The following is a 26,832-nucleotide window of genomic DNA, read 5'->3' on the forward strand; positions in this document are numbered from 1 at the left end:
TTCAAGGTAAAGGTCTTAGGAACTGATCAACAAGGCAACTTAAAGAAAGATCATAGAGTTTATACCAAAAATGTCATGTACAAAGAAGTTTTCACCAAATAAATAAACTTAGCCAGCCGTGGCTTTAGCAAATGTGCCTCCACGTCCCTTGCCCTGGGTGAAAACAATTTCGTTTTTCCTTTTCAGCTAACGCTTCCGTACAAGAGCATATGTGCCAATAAAAATGCTCGCCACCCACGCGTAGAACGGGTGCACTTGCTAGTATAAGTATACAGATTTAGATATATCTCCCAGCTATTTAGAAAACCCCATAGGCATTTAAAAGGATCATGATATAAATTAGGTCATAATACGTTGGAAAGTGAATCTAAATAAATAAACTATGTCTGAGTGTTGCACTCATTACTCACATGTCACAAGGGGAGCTACAGCAGCCTCAAATGTAATTTCAGAGGAAATCGTGCATCGCTATGCAGGCCAGCATGACAACACTAATCTAATTCTGTTGGCTAGTGAAGCATTCTGTTTTACATTCTAGTTAGTATTTTCCAGAAAAAACATAAAGCATAAACTTGAATAAGCAAAGCTAGAAAAACAATACCAAAGCTGGGAAAAAAAACTATTATAAATTTGGCCCTCAGTACAATAGAAAAGGGGAATTCAGAAAGGTATGGTAGCTAGCCATTATCAAAATGAATACTGTACAAACAATTTCCTCATAAAATTATAGCCTAATCACAACCCAGCCAGGTTAAACCAGAAAGCACCCACTTTCACCCTGGCCTCATGTTTTTAGCATCTAAGAAACATCTTAGTTAAAAAGTTTCCAAAAATGCATATCTAATATTATATATTTTAAGCAAACATTTACAAGGAAATGGGCTGAACTGTATAGCTCCAAGAGCTAGTGCAATATTCTGTGCATTGCACATGAACCTGTCAACCGTATAGCACCAAGAGCTAGTGCAATGTTCTGTGCGTTGCACATGAACCTGTCAACCGTATAGCACCAAGAGCTAGTGCAATGTTCTGTGCATTGCATGTGAACCTGTCAACCGTATAGCACCAAGAGCTAGTGCAATGTTCTGTGCGTTGCACGTGAACCTGTCAACTGTATAGCACCAAGAGCTAGTGCAATGTTCTGTGCGTTGCACGTGAACCTGTCAACCGTATAGCACCAAGAGCTAGTGCAATGTTCTGTGCATTGCACATGAACCTGTCAATAGAGTGTCCTTTTCATTTCTCCCCTACTCCGCTGCTCCATATGCACTTGGAATGCATTTTCTGGACTTTAGCTGGGTGTTTTATAAGTGCTTAATGATTTATTTCCAGGTTTGACAATTCCCATCCAAAAACATTCTGGGACTTGCAGACTTGCTGTTTGTGTTCAGCAAACAGAAGACACAAAGTCCTGAATCCATTTGAATGGAAGCTGTGAAACCCAGAGAGGAAAACGAATATCTCAGTAAACCTGAGCATGAACATCAGAAAGAGGTGGGAAGGGGTCCAGAGGAGCACGCTTCATAGCCAAGGAAGCCCTACGATGCACGACAGCTGCCTAGAGCGGTCTGAATGATGTGCATCCTTTGCTGGTGCAGCTGCTCTGCTTCCATGCTCCAGACACCAACTTTGGGATGCATTGGCCATGAAAGAAATGTTTGCACAGATTCTGCTATTGTTCGCTGCTTTGCTCACATGTACGCAGTGTTTTCTCACAGTCCAGGCACTGGTGCCAGTCAAGCTGTACTCCCAGAGGACTTGTGTATGACTGAGCCTTGCATATCAACATGCAGCCATCTGAGGCCTGCGGAATTAAGCCCCTTAATCTAACTAAGACATGTTTTACACTGTGTGACAGAGGTACTGTATAGGGAAAAGGGCTGAAGCATGGTGCATTTACCCTACATTCCCAGTGTTGTAATTAGTACCTGGCTCATTACCCTGACCTTCCCCCTACCATCCCAAACATTTCTCTCACCATCACCTCCTGAACCTTTCAATATCTTGCTTATGTGGTCAGTATCTCTCACCAATAAATGCAGCAGCCTTTAACTCATTACACAGCTGCTAATATATTCTTGCTTCTTGTTTTAAGGAAAGAACAGCAGCCTGAACCATCACCCAGGTGGGTAACTCTGCTAATGCTCACACTCATGCCCCTGCTGTAAGAATAACCCTGCTAATGCTCATGCATGTCCCCCTGCTGTGTGCATAATCCTGCTTTCCTTTTTGTCCTGCAGAGCAGTCTGTACTCCTGAGATTCCCCTCTTTCACCAGCAGATGGAGGCAGAGAGCTTCTTTCATTTGTTTGCTGCATATTCTGGGATGGCCAGAAGTCCCATCAGTAGGAATCTGCCTCCGGCGGGTGAAGGTGTGCTGGGATAGCAGGGGTTACAGATGCGTGAGCCCTCGGTGAAATCCAGATATTTTCAGGCTGGTGCAAGCTCTCCCTTTCCCCCGCAGAGTGCGGGACAGCTCAGTTTGAGCCGTTTGTTGTAAGGGGACACTGAGGAGGCCTGGAAGTGAGGGCATTGGTGCAATGGCTCACCGGGGGGGGGGGGGGGGGGAGAAAATGCTGCCAATGCCGCCAGCACAAATAGAGCACCACAGTGGGCTCTTTCTGCCACAAGCGTGACTCGTTGGACCCACTGAGGGAGGCCATCCAGGGAGGGACAGAGGGCACTCCATGGGGAGGAGCTTACTCCGGCCAGAGAGACAGCCGGGAAGGGCTGAAGGTGGCAGGGAAGGGGTGGAGTATGTTTCAGAGGACCCTGTGGAAGCAGGGCCGAGTAGCAAAGGACAAGCATTCAGCATCATAGAAGAGGAGGAAAGTGAGAATGAATTCTCATCCGAGATTATTTAATGATCCACAAAGCGTGTTCTGAACTGAGAGGCAGTGAAGACCAGAGTGATTTGTATTTCATACAAGAACCTCGGTATATAAAAATTAAAAATAAATAAAATAAATAAAGACAAGCGGAGCCACCCTTTGGATAGGTCTGTTGGAGGGACAAGTTTACAAAAAGCCCCGAATGGAGGAAGCGGAATGCCCCAGGGATAGCCAGAGCCCCCTAGGCTTCTCCCTAGCAGAGGACAGTGCCACCTGGAGTCAGGTGAAGCCTGAGAAGGAGAGGTAGGGGAGGATAAAGACACGGCAGTGAGGCTGGTCAGAAGAGAAGAACGGGGCCCCCTTATTCAGCAAGAGCTGGGGGAGCAGGAGAAGCTGGTGAAAAGAAAGGGAGACCCCCACTCTAAAAGGTCTGAAGATGCCAGCCAAGTCTTTACCGCTGCATCAGGATGTCAAGGAAAAGGTAAATGAAGAAAGATCCAAATCAGCAGTGTGCAGTCTGCAGCGGTTATGTAGCTGGATTCAGAGCTGGCTTAGGAGGAGACTGCTCTTCTGAGTCACTTCGGATAGAGGCAGGGGCAGCCTTCTTGGCAGACACATTATATGACTTGATGAGATCCTTGACAAAGCAAGTAGCAACGGAGGTCATGACTGGAAAATATTGGTGGATGCTCCATCGAAGGCTTGCATAACTAAAGTTCCCTTTAAAGGGCAGTTGTTATTTGGCGAGGAGTTAGAGAAAAATTTCTCCAAGTCAAAGGTGCAAAGAACACCAGAAGACCTGAAAAGAAGCACATATAGAGGTTCTAGGTGGCAATCGGGCAAACTCAGGCAATGCAGAGCCCCAAGACCTTGGCTCCGGGGATGCAAAGCACAAGGGAGGCGTCCCTTTCAGGGCAATTAAAACGGGTTTAGGGACAGAACCCCCAGAAGAGAAGGAGGTCCGAGAGATGGCAAGAGATGGTGTGGGAGCCCACTCTCTGATCCCACTCATAGGTGGCAGTGGCGTAGCCACGGGTGGGCCTGGGTGGGCAGGTGCCCACCCAACTTAGACCCAGGCCCACCCAACTGGCACCGGAACTGCAAGGCTGTCGCGGGATCCCATCCCCGCGACAGCGAACAAGAGAACCCACGCCTCGCGCGCCATCACGGCACACGTGGGGAAGCGCTGCTGCGGCCGCATGGCCAACCGATCTTCCTCTTGAGGGGGGAGCGGAAGCGCGCGCGCGCGCAGCTTCCGCTTCCTCCCCCCAATGCAGGAAGATCAGCTGCCTCTCCTGCTGCCACCCGTTCTCCTGCTATCTTCGGGTCAAACGGCCCGCCGAACTTCCTGTTTGGGGGAGCGGAAGCGCTGCGCACAGCTTCCGCTTTCTCCCCCAAAGCAGGAAGATCAGCTGCCTCTCCTGCTGCCACCGGCCTCCTGCTATCTTCTTCGGGCGTCGGGCCCTATGGCCCGCCGATCTTCCTGCTGGGGGGGGGGAGGGAGGAAGCGGACGTTGTGCGCTGCGCTTCCGCTCCCCCCCCCCCGACAGGAAGTTCGGCGGGCAGTACCGACCGACGCCCGAAGAAGATAGCAGGAGGCCGGTGGCAGCAGGAGAGGCAGCTGATCTTCCTGCTCTGGGGGAGAAAGCGGAAGCTGTGCACGTGCTTGAATGTGTATGTGTGGATGAGAATGGGAGTGTGTGTGGGTGAAAACTGGAGCCTGGGTGTGTATGTGGGTGAGAATGGAAGCTTGAATATGTGGGTGAATGGGAGCTCGAATGTGTGTATGTGTGGTTGAGAATGGGAGCCTGGGTTTGTGGGTGGGTGAGAATGGGAGCTTGAATGTGTGTATATATGGGTGAGAATGAGAGCCTGGGTTTGTGTGGGTGGGTGAGAATGGAAGCTTGAATATGTGGATAAGAATGGGTGCTTGAATGTGTGTATGTGTGGGTGAGAATAGGACCTTAAATGTGTATATGTATGGATGAGAATGGGAGCTTGAATATGTGTGGGTGAGACTGGGAGCATGGGTTTGTGGGTGAGAATGGGAGTCTGGGTTTATGTGTGTGGGTGAGAATGGGTGCCTGGATGTGCGTCTGTGTGTGCATAAGAATATAAGCCTGGGGAGGGGTGAGAAAGTGAGAACTTGAATGTGAGCTTGTGGGGGGGTGGGAGAGCATATGAGAGTGACAGCTTGAGTGTGTGAGAGGGAGTCTGTGAGAGAAAGCGTGTATGTGTGTGTGTGTGTGTGTGTGTGTGTAAGGGAAGAAGACAGTAATAGAAGAAAGACACTGAAAAGGAATTAGGAAATGAGCTATAAGGGAAAAAATGGGAAAAAGAGACCAGGACCAACTGATTAGAAAAATACAAAGATCAGACAACAAAGGTAAAAATATATATCTATATTTTGAGATGTTAGCAATTTAAATATAAGCAACACAACCGCTCTCTCAAAATTTATGGACAGGTAGGAGCCGTGTATAAAATCGTAATAATAAGAAGGCTAAAGTACCACAAATCACCGTGAATTATGTTTGTATCATTAAATAAACCTCATACTTAGGCGTAGATGTGAATGCTATGCTGCATAATTTGGCATTATTTATCAGTAAAAAAACAATTAGTAGACCTGCATGCCTACAGCCCACCCATGTTAACCTTGTGCCCACCCAAAAAATCAATTCTGGCTACGCCACTGATAGGTGGGCAAGGTTCTTCAAAGAGTGAGCTCCAAGTTACCAAGGACAAGTGGGTCCTACAAATCATCTAAAGGGCTATGCCCTGGAATTGGCCACCCTAGTTCCAGAAACATTCATGATTTCCCCAGAGGGGTCGCAAGTGAAAAAAGAGGCCATTCAAGCATCTTTACAAAGGTTACGCCAATGCCAGAAGATCAAAGGTGTTAATCCCAAAGCAGGAAGGTACCTTTCATCTGGTACTAGATCTGAAGAATGGAAACAGACACCTAAGGATCCCCAGGTTCAAGATGGAAGCCTTAAGATCAGTTATGTGATCATGAAGAAAGGAGAATTCCGTACCTCTTTGGATCTATTAGAAGCATATTTGCACATCCCAAAAAGAGAGTCTCATCAGAGACATCTAAGGTTTGCAGTCTTAGGCGGTCATTTTCAGTTCAAAACCCTGCCATTCGGCCTGGGAATGGCACCACGCACATTTACCAGGGTAAGGGCAATGGTGGCAGCTTTTTTGAGAAATCAGGGTGAATTGGTTCACCTGTACCTGGACAACTGGATGATGAAGGCCAGGTCTCACCAGGAAAGCAGCTTTTTGATGGCAATAGTCAGACAACTGCTGGAGAGACTGGATTGGGTCATAAACGAGAACAAGAACCAGTTGGAACCCACCCAGTCTCTAGTGTATTTGGGAGCCCAATTCAATACACAGATAGGGAAGGTCTTCATGACCCAAGAGAGCCAGGTGAAGGGCCGGTTATGAGTGAGAAAGCCCAGGATCAGGTCATAGCTGAAATTGCTACGACCAATGGAGCAGCTACAGACTTAATCCCGTGGGCAAAAGCGCACATGCACCCTCTTCAGGCAACCCTACTAGCAAGGGGCAGGACTGCTACAGGAGGCTAAGGTTAATGGATGGAGCAAGGGAAAGCCTATATTGGTGGATGCCAGGTGCCAATATGACAGTAGGGTTGACATTGCAGCAGCAGTACCTTGCCAGGTACGTGTAACCTGGATTGGCCACTGTTGAAAACAGGATGCTGGGCTTGATGGACCCTCGCTCTGACCCAGTATGGCAACTTGTTATGTTCTTCTTTTCTTAGTCTGAAGGGCAGTAACAACAGATGCCAACCAGACAGGGTGGGAGGGAGGGGGCACATTTTGGCAGCCAAAGGGCAGAAGGCAGATGGACAGACAGAGGCATCCTGGACAATAAAGCGATTGGAGCTCAGAGCAGTCAGGATGGCTCTCAGGGGATTTTACCCCAGCTTGCAGGGACAAGCAGTAAGAGTGTTCTCAGTCAGCACCATAGCGATGGCATACATAAACGAGCAGGGAGGCACAGGAAGTGCTCAGCTGCAAAAGGTGGCAAAAACCTTAATGAGGTGGGTGGAAGCTCACCTGGGAGCCATGTCAGCAGCACATGGAGCAGGAAAGGCCCAACCGATAGGCAGATTACCTCACCAGATTCAAACTAGATCCCGGAGAGTGGGAACTCGTGGAGGAGGCATTTGTAAAAACAGAACAGGCATGGGGAGCCCCAGGCTGGGATTTAATGGCAACCCAAAGAAATGCCAAGGCAGAAAGGGCATTTCAGCTGAAACAAAGAATGGACATGAAAGGGGAGAAGATGCACTGATACAAAAGTGGCCAATGAGCTACGTCTTTCCACCATGGCCAATGATAGGAAGGATCCTCAGAAGGATCTCTTACCACAGGGGCTGGGTCATCTTAGTGGCCCCAGATTGGCCCAGGTGACCATAGTACAGAGATCTGGTGAGGCTGTGGTGGAAGGAGGACCCAATCGTGCTAGAAGATATCAAGGGCCTCCTGCGACAGGGTCCAATGACCATGAAAGATCCGGGTCCCTACTGTCTATATATTTTTTTTTAATTTAAAGTTTATTGAACATATTATTAGAATGTAACATTGTTCAAACATGTGCAGGTGTTTAACACTGCAATAAAAGACATCATTTTAGTGTAACCATAATACGAAACAATTGAATAAAGCATAGAGTCTGGCTGTTGAGAAAAATGAAAGTCAGGGGGTACTCAGCAGTAGTCATTAGTACATTACTTAAAGTAAAGACATGCTCAACCTCCCTAGCATACGGAAGAGTATGAAGGGTATTTGAACCATGGTGCGAGAGAAGAAACATAGTTCCCGCTAATGCAGGGATAAGAGCGATCTTGGAATTCCTGGAGAAAGGGCTAGTGCTGAATTCCTTGAAGGTTCAGGTGGCAGCTCTAGCTTGTTTTAGAGGCCAGGTGGAAGAATCCTCGGTGGGGTCCCACCCGGGCGTGTCACACTTTCTGAGGGTGGTAAAATATGTCTGCCCTCCAATTTGTTGGATAGTGCCGGCTTGAGACCTGAATTTAATCCTGAAGGCCCTGGAGGACTCCCCACCCACCCTTGAGCCTTTGCGAGAGGCCTCGGTGAAGGACGTGACATTAAAATCAGTCTTCTTGGTAGCGATATGTTCTGCAAGAAGGGACTTGGAGCTGCAAGTGCTTTTGTGTAGGGATTCATATCTGATGTTCCACAAGGATAGGGTCACGAGACGGCCAGTCCCCTCTTTTCTTCCAAAAGTGGTCTCAGAATTTCATGTGAATCAAGAAATAACTCTTCCCACATTCACAAAAGAGGAAGGAAGAGGAGAATGTGGAAAGCTGCATCTTTTAGATGTTAGGAAAATTCTCATGACATACTTAGAAGTCATGAATAACTTCAAAGTATCAGATAGGCTATTTGTTTTGTTTAGGAGACCAAGGAAAGGGCAGGCTGCATCCAAAGCTCACATTGCAAGATGGGTCAAGGAAGTGATGGACTAAGTAAGCAGGTGTCAGTAGGCCTGAAGACCCAGTTGACTAGGGCCTAATGGTCTACTTAGGCAGAATATAAAGCAGCATCTCCACTGGAGATCTGCAAATCGGTGACTTGGGCATCTTTACACTCATTGATAAAATATTATAAGCTAGATCTACAGGCAAGGGAGGAAACAGGTTTTGGCAGGAAAGTGCAGACAGCAATAGATGCCATACCCCTCCCAATGTAACACTGTTCTGGCACATCACAGGAGTACAGACTGGTCTGCAGGAGGAAAAGGAAGGTGAAATTTAGTCTTACCTGTTAATTTCCTTTCCTTGAGTCCTAGTTGACCAATCTACAACTCTCCCAGAAAAGAGAAAATCACAAAGTAAAATAGTGGGGAGATGCAGGAAGCAAACAAGTAGGCAGGGGAATGTGCACACAAGGGTACGCATTCTCGAATGTCTCTGAAAAAGGGTGGGAGAGACAATGCGTCTATAAATTCAATAAATATATTGATTGGTGGCTTAGTATTCTGCTACCTCTTTGTCTCCTAAAATATGTATAAGTAGATTATTTCTGGCTAGGGCAATAGGCTACTGACAGAGATAAGGCTTTCCCAAAATATGTAGCAACAAAAGGAAAGAAGTTTTCTGCGTCTACCTGCTGGTGAAAGGAGAATCTCAGAAGTATAGACTGGTCTGCTAGGACTCAAGGAAAGGAATTTAACTACATTTCACCATTTCTCACACATATATCTCTGCTGTGTGCATAATGCTGCCAATACTCACCCTCCCTGCTAATAGTCACATGTATATATTCCTGCTGTGTGGATAATCCTGCTTATACTCATAGATGACCTTTGCTATGCGTGTAATTCTGCTGATACGCACATCCCCATGCAGTGTGCATTACTCTGATGATACTCTCCTTTTCCTATGCTGATAATCACCCTCCCTGTTAATACTCACACACATTCCCCTGCTGTGTGCATAATCCTGTTAATACTCCCACATCTCTCTGTTGCATGTATAACTCTAATACTTCCAGATATCCCTTTACTATGGGCATAAACCTGCTAATACTCACATGTATCCCTCTATATATGTGGGCATATCTCTCCTAATACACCTTTTCCTGCTGCGTGAATATAATCCTGCCAACCGTCATATATTCCCCTGTGTATGCAATTCTGTTCTAGTGCACTGTACACCCACTGTTTGCTATCTGTATGTGAATATCAGTAGCTGAGAACTTTGTCTGTGTTTACCTGTGTGTTCTAGACAGGCATTCGCTGCCCTATGTGTTGAGATATGAGTTCAGGTGTGGTTGCTGCATACCATATCAGTAAGCAGTAAGGAATATCTTTGTGGTCAAATGTAATTTGTGCCCTCGGTGGCTGTGTCTCTTGGCCAGATCTTCAGCCTGAGTAATTATGAAAGGGATGGTGCATGACAGCAAGAGTGAGGCGTGGTCATCCAGGCCAGATCATTGCCAGCCAGTGGCTCTGGTCTTTTGAAGGCAAGAGCTTTCTTGCAGCCCTCTCCTGCGAGGCACAGCTAACCGGTCTGGTTTTCAGGATATCCCTAATGAATGTGCTGAGAGATTGGTCTCCATCCTGGCGGTGCTGGAACTCTGAATGGAGAGGTGTGTGCCTGCAGGAGAGGTGGGTGTCTGCAGGAGAGGTGGGTGTCTGCAGGAGATGGGTGTGCCTGCAGGAGAGGTGTGTGCCTATAGGAGAGGTGCGTGCCTGTAGGAGAGGTGCGTGCCTGCAGGAGAGGTGTGCCTGCAGGAGAGGGGTGTGCCTGCAGGAGAGGTGCGTGCCTGTAGGAGAGGTGCGTGCCTGCAGGAGAGGTGCGTGCCTACAGGAGAGAGGTGCGCCTGCAGGAGAGGTGCGTGCCTGCAGGAGAGGGGTGTGCCTGCAGGAGAGGTGCGTGCCTGCAGGAGAGGTGTGCTTGCAGGAGAGGGGTGTGCCTGCAGGAGAGAGGTGTGCCTACAGGAGAGGTGTGTGCCTGCAGGAGAGGTGGGTGCCTGCAGGAGAGGGGTGTGCCTGCAGGAGAGGTGCGTGCCTGCAGGAGAGGGGTGTGCCTGCAGGAGAGGTGGGTGCCTGTAGGAGAGGTGGGTGCCTGCAGGAGAGAGGTGTGTGCATGCAGGAGAGGTGGGTGCCTGCAGGAGAGGGGTGTGTGCATGCAGGAGAGGTGGGTGCCTGCAGGAGAGGGGTGTGCCTGCAGGAGAGGTGGGTGCCTGCAGGAGAGGGGTGTGCCTGCAGGAGAGGTGGGTGCCTGCAGGAGAGGGGTGTGCCTGCAGGAGAGGTGGGTGCCTGCAGGAGAGGTGGGTGCCTGTAGGAGAGGTGGGTGCCTGCAGGAGAGGGGTGTGTGCATGCAGGAGAGGTGGGTGCCTGCAGGAGAGGTGGGTGCCTGCAGGAGAGGGGTGTGTGCATGCAGGAGAGGAGGGTGCCTGCAGGAGAGGGGTGTGCCTGCAGGAGAGGTGGGTGCCTGCAGGAGAGCGGTGTGCCTGCAGGAGAGGTGGGTGCCTGCAGGAGAGGGGTGTGCCTGCAGGAGAGGTGGGTGTCTGCAGGAGAGGTGTATGCCTGCAGGAGAGGTGGATGCCTGCAGGAGAGGTGGGTGCCTGCAGGAGAGGTGTGTGTGCAGGACAGGGGTGTGCCTGCAGGAGAGGGGTGGGTGCCTGCAGGAGAGGGATGTGCCTGCAGGAGAGGTGGGTGCCTGCAGGAGAGGGGTGGGTGCCTGCAGGAGAGGGATGTGCCTGCAGGAGAGGTGGGTGCCTGCAGGAGAGGTGGGTGCCTGCAGGAGAGGGGTGTGCCTGCAGGAGAGGTGGGTGTCTGCAGGAGAGGTGGGTGCCTGCAGGAGAGGTGGGTGCATGCAGGAGAGGTGTGTGTGCAGGACAGGGGTGTGCCTGCAGGAGAGGGGTGGGTGCCTGCAGGAGAGGGATGTGCCTGCAGGAGAGGTGGGTGCCTGCAGGAGAGGGGTGGGTGCCTGCAGGAGAGGGATGTGCCTGCAGGAGAGGTGGGTGTCTGCAGGAGAGGTGGGTGCCTGCAGGAGAGGTGGGTGCATGCAGGAGAGGTGGGTGCCTGCAGGAGAGGGATGTGCCTGCAGGAGAGGTGGGTGCCTGCAGGAGAGGGGTGGGTGCCTGCAGGAGAGGGATGTGCCTGCAGGAGAGGTGGGTGCCTGCAGGAGAGGGGTGTGCTTGCAGGAGAGGGGTGTCTGCAGGAGAGGTGGGTGCCTGCAGGAGAGGGGTGTGCATGCAGTAGAGGGGTGTGCATGCAGGAGAGGGGTGTGCTTGCAGGAGAGGGGGTGTCTGCAGGAGAGGGGTGTGCATGCAGGAGAGGTGGGTGCCTGCAGGAGAGGGGTGTGCTTGCAGGAGAGGGGTGTCTGCAGGAGAGGGGTGGGTGCCTGCAGGAGAGGGGTGTCTGCAGGAGAGGTGGGTGCCTGCAGGAGAGGGGTGTGCATGCAGGAGAGGTGGGTGCCTGCAGGAGAGGGGTGTGCATGCAGGAGAGGTGGGTGCCTGCAGGAGAGGGGTGTCTGCAGGAGAGGGGTGGGTGCCTGCAGGAGAGGGGTGGGTGCCTGCAGGAGAGGGGTGTCTGCAGGAGAGGGGTGTGCATGCAGGAGAGGTGGGTGCCTGCAGGAGAGGGGTGTGCATGCAGGAGAGGGGTGGGTGCCTGCAGGAGAGGGGTGTGCATGCAGGAGAGGGGTGTCTGCAGGAGAGGGGTGTGCATGCAGGAGAGGTGGGTGTCTGCAGGAGAGGGGTGTGCATGCAGGAGAGGGGTGTCTGCAGGAGAGGGGTGTCTGCAAGAGAGGGGTGTGCATGCAGGAGAGGGGTGTCTGCAGGAGAGGGCTGGAAAATGCTGTTCTAAAGGACAGAGTCAGGGCAGGGTTCCTTCCACAGACTTTCCTGCTCTTTTGCCGGGTCACTCTCTCTCCCTCGGGGCCCAGCACATTGGTCTTCCTTCCTCATTTGTCCTCCTGTTTTCCAGGGCAGGGCTGGGCTGCCTCAAAGATCTTAGCCTCAGACTCCCAGGCCCCACCTGTGAGGCTCAGAGTTTTATGAGCTTTGGGGAGGGGTCTGGAAGGGAATCCAGGCCTTTGATTGCTTGGTGGCTGGGGTGGTCTTTTCTGCTCGCTGATCCAGTCACTTCCCATTGTCAAGGCCTGGCTCCGTCCTTATTCATTTTAAACTTGCTACCGCCACATTTTAAACTTGTTACCGCCACAAGTAAGGATACTTGTGGCGGTAACATTTCCAGGCTGACCTTCTCTCCAGCTCATTATTAATGCAGGCTCGGGCTTCTTCTTTAGGTTGATCCTGGGGATACAGCTCTGCAGAACGGGGATGTCTGTCCCCCGTCTTCTACTGAGCTGTCGTGCTCTGGAGCCTGAGGCCCTCTTATGGATATAGCAGCAGCTTCCCATGCAAAGTCAGAGCCCGTCCTATGCGAATGCCCCGCCTCTCTGTGTCTGAGGCAGCAGGCAAAGGACTGAATAGCTTTCTTCCTCATTACCCAGTGGGTTTGGGGAAATTACGGGAGTCAGTGACCCTGAATGCTCTGCGTCCGATCACGGCTGCAGCTGGGGAGAGTTGGAGGGTGGGGCGTCCTGAGAGCCTCACTCCCACTTCTTCTTATATATATTAAAGCGGAACTGGGGTGACAGACTCCAGAAATGAAGCTGCACGATGTCTAGAGACGGGACTGTGACTTCCTCTGCCCCCACCCAAGTCGCTCCTGTCTGAGGAGATGAAGGGGTTGCATGAGCAGGCAGGGAGGCTTGTTTTAGGGAGGGGGGTGTTGGGGGCAAATTCTAGCAGCTACAGCTGAAGCAGGTCTCCTGGAGGGGGGGGGCCGAGGTTCCCCCTGGAGCAGGTTAGAGAGGCTCTGAATCGCGAGCTCTCTCTCCGCCTTGCAGGATTAATCCCACTCTGTTTCCTCATTTCCAGTCAGGGCAGGAGATGCAGAGAGAAGCTTTGCAGCTGCTGTGCCGGAGTCTCTAGGTACCAGGGGACGTGAGCCCCAAGCCAGCGCTGACTAACTGCATGCGCTCCATGCACCACCACCCCCCACCCTCCTCTCCCCCCCATCTCAGTTCCCCTCCTCAGCAAAGGTACAAAGCTAGGGGTAAAGAGGAAGATCACCAAAGCACTGCGGGGCCTGTGGAGGCAGAGGTCACGCTGAGATGGGATTAGTAGGATGAGACGTGTGTCGGGAGTTGCACACAGGGGGCTGCAGGGGACTCGGAGTCATGCACAGGACACAACTTAGTGCTGTCCTCACAAGACACAGTATCCACACCCGTGCAGACACCTGCTCACCACACCTGAAGAAATGAAATGAAAGCTTTAAACAGACAGAGAGAGAGAGGGAGAGAGCTCTGTTTATTTATCTGTGGATTCAGGAAGAATGGAAGGAAATATTTCTTGACAGAGACCGGGTGCTGGATGCAGGAGATCTGGATTCAGGAAAGCAGGGGAAAGGGATCTCTGAAGCAGAGGAAGGAGCTATGAAGCTGAGCAGGACTGGTGGATGGGCACTAAGCTTTCCAGCTGCTCTCATGCTCTTTGCTTTTGTGCTGAAATTGTGTTGTCTCTTTCTGCAGATAAGGAGTGCAGGGGTATGAATGTTATCTCACTGTACATAGCCATATGACGCACTCCCAAACAACCTTCTTCATATAACATTTCACAGCCCGGGACAAAGGCTGACATTTATTTATTTATTTATTTTTACATTTTCTAGACCGATCTTCATGACAAGATTCATATCAAACCGGTTTACATGGAACTTGGGGACTAACTAAATAACCATATAACAGGAAGGCCAAAGCCCAGTTGCATATAACAGGGAGATTGAACTTGGGGGCTAGAGTAGCCAGGAAGTAAAAGGAAAGCAAAAGCTAGAGGTTGAATCCATATGTCTACACTGGGGCTGGAGCGGGAGCTGCCCAATAATGCTGAGTCTGCTTGAGAAGCAGGTTGATATGTTAGAACTTAAGGGAAGGCTTGGAGGAAAAGCCAGGTCTTGAGTTTGTTTCGGAAGGTTAGGAGGCAGGGTTGCAGTCTTAGGTCCGTCGGCGGGTTGTTCCAGATGAAGGGGCGGCTGTGGAGAGTGCACGTTCTTTGCTGGAAGTTAGACGCGTGGATTTAGTTGGTGGGACTTGAAGGGTTCCTTTATGTGCTTCTCTGATGGGTCTTGCAGAGGAGTAAAGTTTGAATGGGATCTGAAGGTCATCCTGTGACATAATCACAGACCCTGCAAGCAACACAGGAGGACACTGCTAGGCCTAAAACCTGGGCAACCAATACAGGAGGACACTGCTAGAGGTGACCTCTGGAGGACATTGCTAGAGGTGACCTCTGTAGGACATTACTAGGGTGACCTCTGGAGGACATTACTAGAGGTGACCTCTGTAGGACATTACTAGGGTGACCTCTGGAGGACATTACTAGAGGTGACCTCTGTAGGACATTTCTAGGGTGACCTCTGGAGGACATTGCTAGAGGTGACCTCTGGAGGACATTACTAGAGGTGACCTCTGTAGGACATTACTAGGGTGACCTCTGGAGGACATTGCTAGAGGTGACCTCTGGAGGACACTGCTAGAGGTGACCTCTGGAGGACATTACTAGAGGTGACCTCTGTAGGACATTACTAGGGTGACCTCTGGAGGACATTACTAGAGGTGACCTCTGGAGGACATTGCTAGAAGGTAGGCATCCTTTGCTAGAATTACATTTTCCTTGAGAGTTGGGGAATTGACTTAGGCCTCAGTAGTCCCTGCTGCTTCTGGCCCCTGATCATAATTTCTAAATCAGATGAGCCTGATGTTCCCAGGCGCCCGCATCTCCCTAAGCTTGGGCCAGCCGGGGGGGGACGTTAGGCATTCTGCGGCTCCAGCCTAGGAGAGGCAACAGCCGTCTAAGTTTAGGGAGCTCAGTCTAAGGCAGAGGGCACTGTGAAGGTCGGGCGACTCTCCCAGCACAGCTCCCCACGCTGATTGATTCCCGTTTTCTTGCGGGGGCGGGGGGGGGGGGGGGGGAGCAGACGTGATTATTATTTATCAGTCTGAGAAGCTATTCTCAGCATTGTTTCCAGTGATCTGCCCTCTGCACCCACGTGCTGCCCTTTTAAGTCAGGCCCATGGGGTTGTCTTCGCTGGTTTGTTCTTGTCGTATGACTAGGGCTCCATCCTCGTGCGCTTTTATCACCGTGCGCATAGAAATTGCAGGGCAGTGTCAGAAAGGGGCTCTCTGTTATCATCTGCCAGGCAGTCTGTGAGGACGTTTCATGCGTGCGCAGAGACGATTAAAGCATGGCCAGGATAATCTTATCAAATTCACAGCGAGCTGGCCTCAAACAGGGCTCAGCGGATCCTAAAAAGCTTGGATGTCTTTGGTTCATTCCATTTGTAACAAACCGAAAATCAAATCAACTTTTTCCTTATGAAAACGGCAAATGTGCGTGCGTAACCCGTGCTTTCTGCATGTAAGTGCGAGCTTCCAGAGTAAATTCTTCATGCACGGTGGAGCCGAGGCTCCCACCGCCTCAGAGGACTCTCCTGTCGTCTGTCATTTCCATGGAACAGGTTCTTCTTCTCTCCCTCTTACAGATCAAGCCAGCTAGAGCTTTAGACATGGATGGTCTGCGACAGGATGTGTGGACCAGCCTACTCTCATTATCCTTTACCTGTGCCCTTAATCTGACCCCGCGTGGGCCCCTCTCAAGGTCTGGACGTTGGGCAGGAGCCTCGTTTCCCCCCTTGTATTCCCTCACTGTCCAAGTGATTAGTAGCGTCAGTAAATCGATGTGCAGAGCCTGGGCTGGAGTTGAGTCTTGTTGTGACTTTGTCCCTGCACCTGGGGACAAATAGGGGTAGGCTGGCAGCACCAGCAGGTGATTCACGCCTCAAGTTTCAAGTTTTTTCAAACTTGTTACTCACTAATGTACAAACAGTGAAGTACAACAAACAATGTACAATAACAAGAACTGCATTAAACAACAAGAAAATACAATCAAAGCAAACATCCAAACAAGGAAATTGACCTAACAGAACTAAACAATCGCAAGCTCCATTAATCACATGAACCCCTGCAAAACATTAGTATGAGGCAAAAACTAATATAATATCAGATGAAGGCCAGAGCTAAAATCAGAGTAGTCAGATGAGTCCAAAAAATGTGGGCCTTCACAGGCGAAAAGCCTGTTTGAAGAATTCAGCCTGCAAGAGAAATTGCTACTCCCTTAAGGTGAGGGAGCAGTCCCATCAATGATACAGGTTGGTAACGGGGGAGTGAATCCGGTCTGCATGGTCTGTGAACGGTGCAGCAGGGAAGAGCACACGAGCTGATGAACCATGAACCAGAAGACCCCTGAAAAAGATGCAGCCCTCCCTTTGGCCACAGATCTCCGTGCTGACCTCCCCATAACAAGGGACGTTAGTTGGCAGTAGGGAGCATGCACAGATATTGACCTTGAGCTAGCACAAGTTTCAGACTTGTGAGCGGTAGCGCCAGTCGTGAAGGATTCGGCCCTGGCTGCTGTCCATTCGTGCACCGTTCACGTACGTTCATAATTCCGTCGTTTTGAGAAATGTTTTCTCTAAAGTGGAGAGTACATCTCACTTTTATATGCCTCGTGCTTCTTCTGAGATGGTTGACGAACAATTAGAATGCAAGTCCTAAGGAGGTGTTTTAGGAAGTTTAACTACCAGTGGGTGAGCAGTTTGTAGGTGGATGAGATTACCCAGGAAAGTTGGGGGAGAGAAGCACACGATAGGTTTTATTTAAGTAGCTGGGATGCAGTTTTGGGGAATGAAGCTACAATCATAAAAAATACAGCAAGACTCCTTCATTGCCACTTATCCTGCCACAGTCCTCCTGCTCCTTCAATATAAAATTCAAAACGTGTTTAATTCTTTGTAGCCTTTTAGACTGTCCAGTTTAATTAAAAGTACTCCTGGCACACTCACAGCCAAGGAACGATGCCAGCCAGAAAGGGAATCCATTTCCTTGCATCTGTGAAGACAGCATCATTAGTACATTTGCAGATTCTGCCTAAGTGTGGTTACACAAAAAAAATGTGCGCATACAGATGGGTAACTCGTTACCGTGTGTCGAATATATGCACACAGAACGGTAACATGCTACCATGCCTCACATAGATGCACACAGAATGGTAACATGCTACCATGCCTCACATAGATGCACACAGAATGGTAACATGCTACCATGCCTCACATAGATGCACACAGAACGATAACATGCTACCATGCCTCACATAGATGCACACAGAATGGTAACATGCTACCATGCCTCACATAGATGCACACAGAATGGTAACATGCTACCATGCCTCACATAGATGCACACAGAATGGTAACATGCTACCATGCCTCACATAGATGCACACAGAACGATAACATGCTACCATGCCTCACATAGATGCACACAGAATGGTAACATGCTACCATGCCTCACATAGATGCACACAGAACGGTAACATGCTACCATGCCTCACATAGATGCACACAGAACGATAACATGCTACCATGCCTCACATAGATGCACACAGAATGGTAACATGCTACCATGCCTCACATAGATGCACACAGAACGATAACATGCTACCATGCCTCACATAGATGCACACAGAACGGTAACATGCTACCATGCCTCACATAGATGCACACAGAACGATAACATGCTACCATGCCTCACATAGATGCACACAGAATGGTAACATGCTACCATGCCTCACATAGATGCACACAGAATGGTAACATGCTACCATGCCTCACATAGATGCACACAGAACGATAACATGCTACCATGCCTCACATAGATGCACACAGAACGGTAACATGCTACCATGCCTCACATAGATGCACACAGAACGGTAACATGCTACCATGCCTCACATAGATGCAGAGATATTTTTCTATTTTAACTGAAAACATGAAACAAACAAGATTTTAAAAAGTAAGAAGAAAGGAAACAAAAAAATGTTGGGCCCCATTGGAGGAAAAGATCCCTCCTGGGCCTGCCCTGAACCTTCTCATCACATTTATTGTACCTCACAGAGCAGGAGCCGTCCCCGGCTGGGCTTAGAAAAGTGTCCGGCACCATTTTGCATGCAATAAATTAGCAATGCTGCTGCCCTCAGTCTAGCATAGCACCAGCAGGGCAGGAGCGCCGGGGATCCCTCCTGTCCTGTGAAGAAAGAGATGGGGATAGGAGAATCAGAAGAGGAGCCTGCAGACGTTTTCCTCCTTTGGAAACAACATTTTAAAAGAAAATGAATGGAAGTAAATTTGCAGCCGATGTTTCCCTTTGGTTTGAATTGAATGCGCATCCCTGGTTGGCTGCTAGGTGGCGCTCTCAGGCACCATGCAGAGGGTGGGGCAGCGAGTGTGGGCCTGAGGCTGTGGCACCAGAAGCTGGAGGGGATTCCTGATAATTACAGAAAAGTCTGTTTAGTGAGGCCTTCTCATCTTTTATCGGAGCTTGCGTTAAATCCACGTTTGGGGGGATGCAGGGCCATTGCCTGGGACTCCGCCCCTTCGTGGCCCCCTGTGGTAAAGCTGAGTGGTTCTGCTCTGGGGCCCTGACACAGCAAACACGGGGCCTGAGCGCTGGCGTCACCTGCAAGCATGTTGGCAGGGTTAATCCTCTGTCTCTCCTGAGAATCCCAAACTCACAGCTCGTGAGCTTCCAGAACCCCTCTCCCTGTTTTTCTCTTTGTATTGTCACAGTGACAGCCTGGGTGGCATTAGGAGGGACATTTCTTTCTCCCTGTGCCAGATGTGTCTGTCCCCATCTCCATCCACCTTTATTGGGTGCTGAAATGGCACTTCCTCTGCATGTGGATTCTCTCCTGATGTATAATTGAGACCTTCCAGAGCTCTCTCGTGTTGTGTTCCCCTCTCCTGCGCACTAGCGAGCTTGCATGTACCACACTGAGCAGAAAGGAATGACCGATATGTGGCCAAGTACAGACTTCTGGAGCATTTCCAGCTCTCCTGGCCCCCAGCATTAATGCATCGTGTGATGCATCCTGAGCTATTAATGCCTTGACTCTTAAATCACCTAAACTTCATGCGATGATGGCCTGGAGAGCGGAAGGAAGCCAGGAACTCTGTACAGAATGCGAGAGAGGAAGAACACTGCATGCACTAACTCTCTGAACCGATGCATGCTCCGGGAGACAGGATGCACGTGGGATGGCCCTGCCACGGCCTCCTCCCTGCACCAGGCCGGGGTTTGGAAACTGGGCCCCCACCTTAAAGCCCAGTCTTCCAAGCAGGCACTTACCTTATGGAGGGCCTGGGACAGAAGATTAGTTAGGGGAAGCTAGGTCAGTGGGACCTTGACAATTCAGAACGGAAGACTCAGGGGATTGATGCAGGCGTCCATAACCTTGCACGTCTAGGATTTTACAAGTTCTGCATGGAGTAGGAGGGACCAGAAGTCATATTTTGACAGGCTGGTTCGTATAAGGCGTTGTTGAGTTGACTGCATGCCCCTGTGTTACCATGCTAGTATTTCAGTATTTCCCTGGCAGTTTGGTACATTAGACCAACAGCAGCCAGACACATTCTTCCATCATGGGAGAAGCTGATCAAGGCAATTCCTTATACAAATCCATCGGCACGTTGCGCTGCCTCGGTTCCTGACTCTCGATATGTAGTAGGCGTGTAAGTTTTGCAGATGGAAATAGGGCAGAAGTGTGGGATGGTGCAGACTTTGCATGCTCGCTCTGTGTCCCCCACGACAATCTTAGGGATGCTGCATGATTCCCAGTCTGGGAGCACCTTGGATGGGGCCCACTCTGCTCCGATCAGGGCTCGCTCTGCCTGTAACTCGTTTCTTCTCTTCCCGTACAGTCAGAAGGTGAGCCTGAAGGAGCGGGTGTTCTCCAGCCCGCGGGGTGTCGCCTCCAAGGGAAAAGGCTCTCCCCAGGCCCAGGGCATCCGCAGGTCCCCCAGCGCCGACCAGAGCATTGACGACAGCCCCAGCAAAGTGCCCAAGAGCTGGAGTTTCGGAGATCGCAGTCGCAGCCGGCAGGCCTTCCGCATAAAGGGTGCCTCGTCGCGGCAGAACTCGGAAGGTGAACGGCTCTCGCGCGCACGTAATAAATTGCTAATTTACTCCCTACAGACTCTGAGGCAAGCAGCCGTGGCTCCACGCGCTCCCTTCTCTGAGCCCTAGGAAGCCGTGCTGGAGAAGGCGGCAGTGGCGCGTGACCCAATGTCTGGCGCTCGGAAACTGTGCCCGTTCCACGGACCGCGGCAAAGCGAGGAAGGTTTCCTATAGTGCCAGCAGGAGGACGTACACTGAGTTAGGGGAAAAAAAATAGCCATTATGTAAATCTCACAGAAAATGAGCTTGCGTGCCAGTGCTTACACGTTCCCGCACACGTCTGTTTGTGAGACACGCTTAGCACTCTGGTTACGTGTGCAGGGATGACACCGGTGTTATGTCTAACTTGCATCCTTTGCTTATCCTTGGACTGGGGCCTGATGTGTAACTTCTGGGCTTTGCTTTTACACCTAGAAGTAAGTCTCCCTGGAGATGACCTTCCGGATGAGAACAAAAGCTGTGCATGTGAGTTCATGACTGAAGATCTAACCCCCGGACTCAAGGTCTCCATCCGGGCTGTGTGGTAAGAGCCAGAGGAAAGGTTACAGAGTCACATGGTCACCATGCAAACTTTTGTCAGAAGAAAGGTGAGCTGGCACCTGGCAGGTGATCTTTTTACACAGCCCCCAACCAAATTCATGTCTGACAGCTCCTGAAAACTCTGGTGCCTTCAACAGGTCAGTGCCAAATGGCTCTCTTATTTCCCAAGCATTTGCTATTTGTCACTGCGTGGGCATTTATGTATAAATGGAGATGGGTAAGACACGGGCTTCCTACTCTGCCTCCATGGGCTGCCCCCTGCCCAGCAGGTGAGTCTGAGACCTCCGTCAGTGCCCAGGGGTCTCATGCACTATCCCCCCCCCCACCCCCAGCCCATCATTGCTCTCACTATTGGCACGCTTGGGAAACCTTCCCGGTTCCTGGTTTTCCTCCCGAGCTTGGGTGCTGTGAATGGGATATCCAAACGCAGTATCGGGATCAAGACCGTTCTAGGTACTGGATATTTCCAGCTAATGGGACTTCCCCTGCCCTTCCCCCTACCCATGGCTCTGTTTGACCCCCTTCCCCCTTTCTCCCCTCATGGCTGCCGCTCTCTCTCCCACACGTGGCACTATGAGATTCAGACAGCTGGGCTGAGACGTGAACTGTGCAGGAGGTTAACAAAGGGGGGAGATTGAGTCGCTCCTTGCGGGATATCCTTTATGCCACATAAAAATAGTTTTCTCAGGGCCTGAGAAGTACAGTTTCTTTTTCTGGATGATGGAACTCGCCAGGTAAAGGATCTTCAGATAAAAGGTGCCCCGCTGTAACACCATGTCTCAGCTAACACCGTCCTCTGATCCTCCAGTAACATTTAGTGCAAAAGACACTTCCCAGAAGTACCAGGTCCTGTACTGAGTGTTTTCCTTGCCTGCAGTGTTTACTACCAGTGCTACGAGTTTGGGCTACCCTCAGTTGTGACCAGATTCATGCTGGATCTCCATTTATATACCACAAGCCCAAAGCTGATCCCCCACGCCTCCCCTGCAAGGTCTGCTCTGCTTATGACAACATAAAAAACCCCACTGAGATCAATAAATAATCAAAGCATCTCCAATATTAGAAGCATTTATTGAATGGACCAGAACTGATATCTTCTTGCTGTACACTGAGGCTGTTAATATAAGAAAACATCCATGGTATATTCATTGTACAAATGTGTATGTTCATGGTACATCCACTCTGAGAGTGTGTAGATGCATGGTGCATCCATGCTAAGGGTTTGCACATGCATGTTAACATCCACACTAAGGGTGTACACTTGCGTGGTACATCCTATCTGCAACTGTGTAACATGTATGGCACAGCCACACTAAGATATTCACATGCATGGGGCATCCACACTAAGGGTGTGCACCCGCATGGTACATTCTCTATATAAGTGTGTACATGCATGGTGCATCCACACTAAGGGGTAGATTTTATAAATCTGCGCCCGCACGTACTTTTGTTCGCGCACCAGGCGCAAACAAGAGTACACGGGATTTTAATAGATATGCGCGTATCCATTAACATCCGGGGTCAGCACGTGCAAGGCTGCCCAAAATCGGCAGCCTGCGCGCACTGAGCCACGCAGCCTGCCTCCGTTCCCTCCGAGGCCGCTCTGAAATCGGAGCGGCCTCGGAGGGAACTTTCCTTCCACCCCCCCCCCCGCACCTTCCCCTCCCTTCCCCTACCTAACCCACCCCCCCGGCCCTATCTAAACCCCCCCTACCTTTGTTGTACAAGTTACGCCTGCCCGAAGCAGGCGTAACTTGCGCGCATCGGGCCGGCCGCCGGTATGCAATTACCAGGCCCCGGAGCTGTTTCGGAGGCCTCGGCCACGCCCCCAAAACGCCCATGGGCCGGAACCACGCCCGTGGCCCCGCCCCCAAATAACGTGCCGCCTCGACACCCCCCCCAGGAAAGCCCCGGGACTTATGCACGTCCCGGGGCTTGCGCGCGTCTCCAAGCCTACTCAACATAGACTCGGCGCGCGCAGGGGGTACTTCGGCCAGGTTTTCGGGGGGGTACGCGCATATCTTACGCGCATACACCTTTGAAAATCTGGCCCTAAGGGTGTGTACATGCATGGTATGACCACATTAAGGGTGTACACCTGCATGGTACATCCTCTCTGCAACTTTGTACATGCATGGTACAGCCACACTTAGGTGTTCACATGCTTGGTACATCCATACTAAGAATGTGCACATACATGGTACATCCACTCTATAGATGAGCACATGTATGGTATATCCATGCTACAGATGAGAACATGCATGGTGCATCCACACTACAGGTGTGCACATGCATGGTACATCTACCCTAAGGGTGTGTTCATGCATAGTATAGTCACATTAAGGGTGTGCACATGCATAGTACATCCACACTACAGGTGTGCACATGCATGGTACATCTACCCTAAGGGTGTGTTCATGCATAGTATAGTCACATTAAGGGTGTGCACATGCATGGTACATCCACACTACAGGTGTGCTCATGCATGGTATATCCACACTACAGGTGTGCACATGCATGGTACATCTACCCTAAGGGTGTGTTCATGCACAGTATAGTCACATTAAGGGTGTGCACATGCATGGTACATCCACACTACAGGTGTGCTCATGCATGGTACATCTACCCTAAGGGTGTGTTCATGCATAGTATAGTCACATTAAGGGTGTGCTCATGCATGGTACATCCACACTACAGGTGTGCACATGCATGGTACATCCATCCACACATGCCTGCTGCTGGCAGAGATCCTCATGCTTGCTGGTTACATCTGGGCATAGATTCAGAAATGTGGTGTATATGTGGCTGATGAGGAAGCTGACCTGTTCTCTCTCTCTCTCTCTCTTGCAGTATTATGCGTTTCCTGGTCTCTAAGCGGAAGTTTAAGGAGAGCCTGCGTCCCTACGATGTGATGGATGTGATCGAGCAGTATTCTGCTGGGCATTTGGATATGCTTTCCCGCATCAAGAACCTGCAGTCCAGGCAAGAGACCCTGCGTACACACCTCCTGCCTTTCTGTTTTATGGTAGCGAGCGGTGCTCTGGGCTGAAATGCACTCACACAGGAAAGAAAGGAACAGTTAGGGAGTTAAAAGGAGACAGAAACAAACTCTCAACAGATGATTTTTCACTTTGTCAAATGGTATTTGTGTCAGCCAATCAGATCGGTCACTTGAAGGCTTGTTGTAATGGCAGAGCAGGAAATGAATGAGCCTTGAGTTTTCCCAGGCTCTGAGGCTCCTTTACTGACCATGGCCATGCAGACTGGGTTACGTGAGCTTCTTTAAGGGCTGGTAGGACCTGGGAATGCTTCCATAGCGGGAGGCACAAAGAGCGGAGGATCTGTAGCTGAGGCAGGACTTGGTGCCAGAGGGCAGTGCAGCCAACCTGAGCTGCTGTTCACTGCACTCTCTTTTCTGGCTTCAAATTGGGAGAATGAACCCCAGGAGATGGGCATTCATTAAAAGCCAATAACAACATGCAGTGAATGCGTCCATTTTTCAATTCATTCTGAGTGGAATGAACCGAAAATGACCTCCTACAAAAATACCCGAAAACTCCGAGCTATTTTTGTATTTGTTGCTACTTTTAAAAAAAATCAAAAGATGGTCTCCCAACCCTGAAAAATGTAACCTGGTCCCCTCTGACCCTCACCCCTGCTGCTAGCAAATGGGGCCTCTCCTCCTCTTCCCATAAAGATAGATCCGGGCCAGGGTCCGCCCTCTGCGGCCCCACTTACCCTCTTCCTGTGTCGTTCCCTAAAATAATGTTAAGGGATGGAACAAAACTTGCTCACTTCTGCCCTGGTTAATGAGTCTTGAAAAATGGCGCCAACCACATAGAGCAGAGTGGTAAAGTGACATCACTTCATCGCCCGTCTCTGGTGCAGCCGCCACCATTACAGCTGTACAGAGAAGGGCGACCCAAATGATAAAGGGGATGGAACAGCTCCCCAATGAGGAAAGGCTGAAGAGGTTAGGGCTGTTCAGCTTGGAGAAGAGACGACTGAGGGGGGATATGATAGAGGTGTTTAAAATCATGAGAGGTCTAGAACGGGTAGATGTGAATCGGTTATTTACTCTTTTGGATAATAGAAGGACTAGGGGGCACTCCATGAAGTTAGCAAGTAGCACATTTAAGACTAATCGGAGAAAATTCTTTTTCATTCAACGCACAATAAAGCTCTGGAATTTGTTGCCAGAGGATGTGGTTAGTGCAGTTAGTGTAGCTGGGTTCAAAAAAGGTTTGGATAAGTTCTTGGAGGAGAAGTCCATTAATGGCTATTAATCAATTATACTTAGGGAATAGCCACTGCTATTAATTGCATCAGTAGCATGGGATCTTCTTGGTGTTTGGGTAATTGCCAGGTTCTTATGGCCTGGTTTGGCCTCTGTTGGAAACAGGATGCTGGGCTCGATGGACCCTTGGTCTGACCCAGTATGGCAGCTTCTTATGTTCTTATGTTGCTGACATCACTTTGGTGCCATTTTCCCTGGGGCCAGCATGAATGGGACATTCTTTGATGGGCAGCTGTGGGAAGGGGGTGAAGTGGGGGCCAGGAAGGCAGGTCCTGAGCCCAGCATATCTTTATGGAGGCGAGGTAGGGGCCAAGGGAAGCCAGAGTGAAGCCCATCGGCAGGAGTGGGGTCAGAGGGGCCTGGGTGACCCCAGCAGGCAGGTCTGGGCCCTGGGTTGAATTGTACAGGGGAGAAGGATGGTTGGAAGTCTGTGCGATGCCCAGTTTGGCCTTTTTCTGTTTTAGATTTTCTGGGGGGAGGGGTTTGGTTGGGAAATGATCCAAACCGAAAAAAGAAAACATTAAATGAACTGAAATCCCCAAAGTGAAAAAAGAAAGCAAACCAGCAATGCTGATGCTCTATCTCCCTATCAGAGCCCGCTGCATGAGGTCCCCTTTAGTTTTTGGGAAGGGGATTGCAAGGTAAGGGGAGGATTACGTCGGGATGAGTAAAACCTCCCAGCCTCGCAGCGGGCTCCTGTAGACGGAAGCCCTTGGCTCGGTTGATGATGACCGGGACATCTCCGCACACCCTCCTCCGCTCCATTCCTGGGTTCTGTTGCCAGCCTTCTCGTCTTGCTGTGTCTGTGTCCTTGCCCAGATCAGTCGGAGCCTCGCCCGCTGTTGGCTTAATGTCCAGAGATATTGCAGCGGGGAGACTGGGTTACAGATCGCTGCCTCCCGCTTCGGCGCTCTTACCTATCAGCAGGAGTGAGCCCTGCCCTACTGTTCCCAGCCTCTGCTCACCTCTCCGCCCCTGGGGTTCTGCGGCTCTCCCTGTGGGTCTCTTCCCCCCCACGTGTTGCTTCATTCTGCATTCTGCTGGTGTTTTTTTTTCTATTTACTTTGCCAGGATAGATATGATTGTGGGTCCCCCACCCCCTTCAACTCCCCGACATAAGAAGTATCCATCCAAAGGAGCCCTGCCTAAAGAGTCACCCCAATACTCTCCTAGGTTAGGATTTGCCAGAATGCCTCTCTCTCTCTCTCTCTCTCTGCAATTTTACGTTTTCCTTTTCTCTATGGCAAACCCCTTCCAAGCCGGGCCAGGCGATGGCTTCCAGCCTCTTCTTCACGGTGGTACAGAAGGCGAGGGGTGGTTTGCTTCTCCTAACGAGCACGAGGTTACGTCTGCTCTGCCTGCGGCGGTGGGAAGTAACAGCAGACGAGTGCAGATGTTAGAAAGGTTCCACGCGTGGATGCCCCGGGCCGGAGCCACTAATCCAGCAGAGCTCCCACGTGGGACTGCAGGAGAGGGCTGGGCTGCCACTTGCTTGGCTTCTCTGCGGCCTGAGAGCA

The 26,832-nt window shown here is 50.5% G+C and overlaps 1 protein-coding gene across 4 annotated transcripts in view; it reads left to right on the forward strand.

Moving 5' to 3' along the window:
* KCNQ2 (potassium voltage-gated channel subfamily Q member 2) overlaps positions 1–26,832 on the forward strand; it is a 114,664-nt gene that overhangs the window by 80,100 nt on the left and 7,732 nt on the right. For 2 of the 4 annotated variants that reach the window (XM_029612806.1, XM_029612807.1), the window contains 4 exons: positions 2,096–2,125; positions 20,223–20,446; positions 20,893–21,001; positions 23,869–24,000. In XM_029612806.1, the coding sequence (XP_029468666.1) occupies positions 2,096–2,125; positions 20,223–20,446; positions 20,893–21,001; positions 23,869–24,000 (495 nt within the window). Of the gene's footprint in view, positions 1–2,095; positions 2,126–13,284; positions 13,339–20,222; positions 20,447–20,892; positions 21,002–23,868; positions 24,001–26,832 lie in introns of all 4 variants that reach the window. The other 2 variants (XM_029612805.1, XM_029612809.1) reach the window with 2 other exon arrangements.

This window comes from Rhinatrema bivittatum, chromosome 8 (genome assembly GCF_901001135.1).
Source record: "Rhinatrema bivittatum chromosome 8, aRhiBiv1.1, whole genome shotgun sequence".
Lineage (NCBI taxonomy): Eukaryota > Metazoa > Chordata > Amphibia > Gymnophiona > Rhinatrematidae > Rhinatrema > Rhinatrema bivittatum.